This window comes from Labeo rohita, chromosome 3 (genome assembly GCF_022985175.1).
Source record: "Labeo rohita strain BAU-BD-2019 chromosome 3, IGBB_LRoh.1.0, whole genome shotgun sequence".
Lineage (NCBI taxonomy): Eukaryota > Metazoa > Chordata > Actinopteri > Cypriniformes > Cyprinidae > Labeo > Labeo rohita.
The window spans coordinates 43,179,498-43,183,631 of record NC_066871.1 but is presented as its reverse complement, the minus strand read 5'-3'; the positions used below and the strand labels follow the sequence as shown (position 1 = coordinate 43,183,631).

At 36.4% G+C, this 4,134-nt stretch overlaps 1 protein-coding gene across 1 annotated transcript; it reads left to right on the top strand.

Annotated features, from left to right (window-relative positions):
• Positions 1-452: 452 nt before the first annotated feature.
• Positions 453-3,894, top strand: LOC127162883 (gastrula zinc finger protein XlCGF8.2DB). The gene is made up of 3 exons (XM_051105800.1): positions 453-541; positions 2,437-2,662; positions 2,916-3,894. The coding sequence occupies exons 2-3, from the start codon at positions 2,605-2,607 to the stop codon at positions 3,875-3,877; spliced, it is 1,020 nt and encodes a 339-aa protein (XP_050961757.1). The 5' UTR covers positions 453-541; positions 2,437-2,604; the 3' UTR covers positions 3,878-3,894.
• Positions 3,895-4,134: the final 240 nt, after the last annotated feature.

Below are 4,134 nucleotides of genomic sequence, written 5' to 3'. Positions count from 1 at the left end.
ATTAAGGTGGGTTACTGTGAAAATAAAGATAATGTAATCATAAAATTATTATTTTTGTGCATTAAAAAGTGCAGTTACTAATAATATTACACATTTATTTCTTGGTGGTAGTACACATTTGACTATAAAGCACTGGAATAACACTGGGACAGCTGGAAAGCATACAAAACGTACTTTTATGAACAACATTAACATGCAAAATATAATTTTTGCATAGAAAGTTGATATATTCTACTCTTAATAAATGAACCATCAGTGGCAGATTTAGACATGTACTAAACATCAGCACTATTAAAGGCGTAATCAGACTTATATTTTGGATTGAATTTACACTAATCCAAGTTTTTAAGTGTAGTGGGTTTGTTTGTTTATTTTTGGATGACGTCACAGGTACGTAAATTCCGCTCAAATCAGTTAAAAGGCGAATGGCGCGATCCTGTGCGTCTCGCACATGTTGATTTGGTGTTGATCAGGTGTGAGTGTGGAGAGCAGCTGCACACAGAGTACATCATTTTTCTGTGGTGTTGCTGATAATACCCGGGTAGGTCGCTGACTTATTATGTTTAATAAATAGAATACGGTTTGTTTTTGAGTGAGTATGTTTTGTGTTTGTTCTAGTAACAAACCCAGCATCTCGGTCACTGAGATAGTTACTCCCAGCCTGAGACCTGTAGTCTAAGTGAACCAATCTGATCCCCTTATTGCTGCTATCCCTTTTGTATTGTGTTTTTGTACTCAGCTGATATTTTGTCAGATATTGTATTATTGTTTTCTCTTTTCTCAAAAAAAAAAAAAAAAAAAAAAAAAAAGGAATAAAGACACCATGTACTGCACCAGTGCCTACACATTAATTTAATTGAATATCTTGAGCGGGTCTGTTGCCCCTATTGAGTACTCATGGGTTGGTCTACAGTAGTCAACATTTGAAGTGGATCAAAAAAAGTTCATCAAAGTTGTCCTAAGACAAGAACGGGTATTCTTTTTGGTTTTAGGACAAATTTAATGAAAGGTTTTGTATATTTTATATATAACAAATAGCCTACCCTCAGTGTGTTGACACCAGATCTCTTGTAAACTGCCACTTACACAATTTCATTGAAGACATCAGAGTAATAAATGAGGTGAAAACAGGGACTGTTGACATGCAATAAACAGTCTTTTCAGCATCTGTGTTAATAGGCTATTAATGAGCCTCGGACTATCAACGCTCATTCAACAAGACACTCGGGATCATCAGCAGATCACCTCACATTATTCTGAGTGTTTGCTGTTGGAAACACATTATTTAAATCAATAGTTTGTATTCACCCCATTTATGATGCTGATGTGTTCTGATCTCATGTAAATTGACACTTAAAGCTTATTTCAGTGGTGTCAACAGACCAATGGTCATTTTTTTCTGACTTTATACTTTCAAATGACTTCATATTTTAATGTCATTGTTATTTTAATGAAGAAACAGAAGAATGTTAGAATTAAAAATAAATTTGTGTGAATTAGTTATTTTACAATAGACAGATACTGATGCTTTCATGTGTCAGTTGGTATACGAGTCAAAAACTAAAGTGTTTCATATGGTAAATTAAAAAAAAATAATAATAATAAATGCATATCAGGCAAAGTTCCAACAGAAATCATTAATTGTCATTTTAAATCTTTATACTTTGCCAATATCCACAAACCACTTACCCAATCGTTAGCAATAACTTTTTAATCATTTAAAATGTAGTCTCTTTTCTTTTACATGTTTTATTAAGTACAGACCAGAATTTATTTTATTTTTACAGAAATGTGACCCTGGACCACAAAACCAGTCTTAAGTCGCTGGGGTACATTTGTAGCAATAGCCTAAAATACATTGTATGGGTCAAAATTATTGATTTTTCTTTTATGCCAAAAATCATTAGGATATTAAGTAAAGCTCATGTTCCATGAAGATATTTTGTAAAATTCCTACTGTACATATGTCAAAACTTAATTTACCTTGATTAGTAAAATACAATGTTAAGAAATTTATTTGGACAACTTTAAAGGTGATTTTCTCAATATTTTATTTTTTTGCACCCTCAGATTCCAGATGTTCAAATAGTTGTATCTCGGCCAAATATTGTTCTATAATGGCAAACCATACATCAATGGAAAGTATATTTATCCAGCTTTCAGATGATGTATATATCTCAATTTGGAAAAATGTACCCTTATGACTGGTTCTGTGGTCCATGGTCACAAATGTATCTGTTATGCTGAATGACGAAGGAACAGTATTTTACCTATATTTTGCTTTCAGAAAAGTAATTTGAAACTCTTAGATTTAATAGGTTTTCTGTGTAAAATCACTTTTGTACATTTAATTTGATGCAGACACTAAAATGTAACATCTGGAATTTGACCCAGTAACTGATATATTAAAATCTGATATATTTTTCATTTTGGCAGATCGGCTCCTCCCACAGCAATTACATCATCACCAGTGAAGCTCCTCCCACTGCAGCTCAGCAATAAATGCTGGAATATCCCCATCAGTTTACAAGTGAAGATCAGCATCAAAGTATCAGGAAGAGCTAAAATCTGCAAAGACTGAGTTTATTAGAGGACAGAGAGAAGATGAGAGAGAGAGAAACCTGCAGAATGAAACACACTGAAGATACTGAAGAACAGACAGGTTGGTATTTATTGTTGAATTCTCATTCATTTATTCTTTCATTCATGATGCTGAAGAACATTCTTGTTATAAAGATTCAAGCAGTTCATCAGATTTAGCTGTGAGATTAAATAATTAATCTGTAGTAAATAGTACAACTTTTAGGTTTTCAGCAAATGGTCAGTAAAGGGAGGTTTGATGGTTGTAATATTTTGTCTTTTTACTTTGAATTATTCTGGTGTACTAGAAATGAAATTAAACTCTTTCATTTCAGAGCTGATGGAAGAGAACGAGAAAAATCATGACCAACCTGGAGAAAAACATCGGAGTTGCTCAAAGGCTGAAAAGACACTTTTAAAGAAAAAAAGTGCCAAGAAATCTTACACCTGCACTCAGTGCAGAAAGAGTCTGATAAACAAACAACATTTTGAGCTTCACATGAGAATCCACACTGGAGAGAAACCATTCACGTGTGATCAGTGTGGAAAGAGTTTCCCACGCAAACAAAATCTTGAGCTTCACATGAGGATCCACACTGGAGAGAAGCCGTTCAAGTGTGATCAGTGCGGGACGGGATTCGCATTGAAACACTGTCTTAAGCGTCACTTGACAATTCATACTGGAGAGAAGCCATTCACCTGTAATCAGTGCGGGATTGGCTTCACACGAAAAGCGTATCTTCAGGTTCACATGAGACTTCATACTGGAGAGAAGCCGTACTGGTGTGATCAGTGTGGGAGGAGTTTCACACAATCAGCACACCTTAAAAGACACATGTTGAGCCACACGGGAAAGAAACCGTACGCATGTGATCAGTGTGACAAAACGTTTTTTGAGGCAGCAAACCTGAAAAATCACCTGACGATTCATACGAAAGAGAAGCCGCATTCATGTTCTGTATGTGGAAAGAGTTTTTCGCGGCCGCAGTATTTGCAGAAACATGAGAAAACGCACACTAGTGTGAGGGATCACATGTGCTTTGAGTGTGGAAAGACTTTTACTGCAGCAAACTTTTTAAAATTGCACCAGAGGATTCACACAGGAGAGAAACCTTACAAGTGTTCACACTGTGACAAGAGATTCAACCAGTCATCAAGTCGGAAAATGCACGAAAGGATCCACAGCAGCGTGATGCCGTACACGTGTGAGCAGTGCGGGGCGAGTTTCAGACACAAATCATCTCTTAAGGGTCACATGAGAGTTCACGTCGAAAAGAAACCACACACATGTGATTAGTGCAGAAAGAGTTTCGCTATTAACCCTTTCACGCGTACGATCACACCAGTGTGATCATTCTTGGCTGGTCCCTGGAGCGTACGATCACACCGGTGTGATTCGAACGTTCAGCGCGTCACGTGATCAGCTGCTGAATTCAAATCTGCTTTGGCGCTTTGGCTGGCTCTGAGCCAGATCGGACGCGCTGAGTGCTTGTCATATTATCGCAACTATTCAGTGTTTTCAACCATATAATGCTTATTTTAGGTTCCAGACAT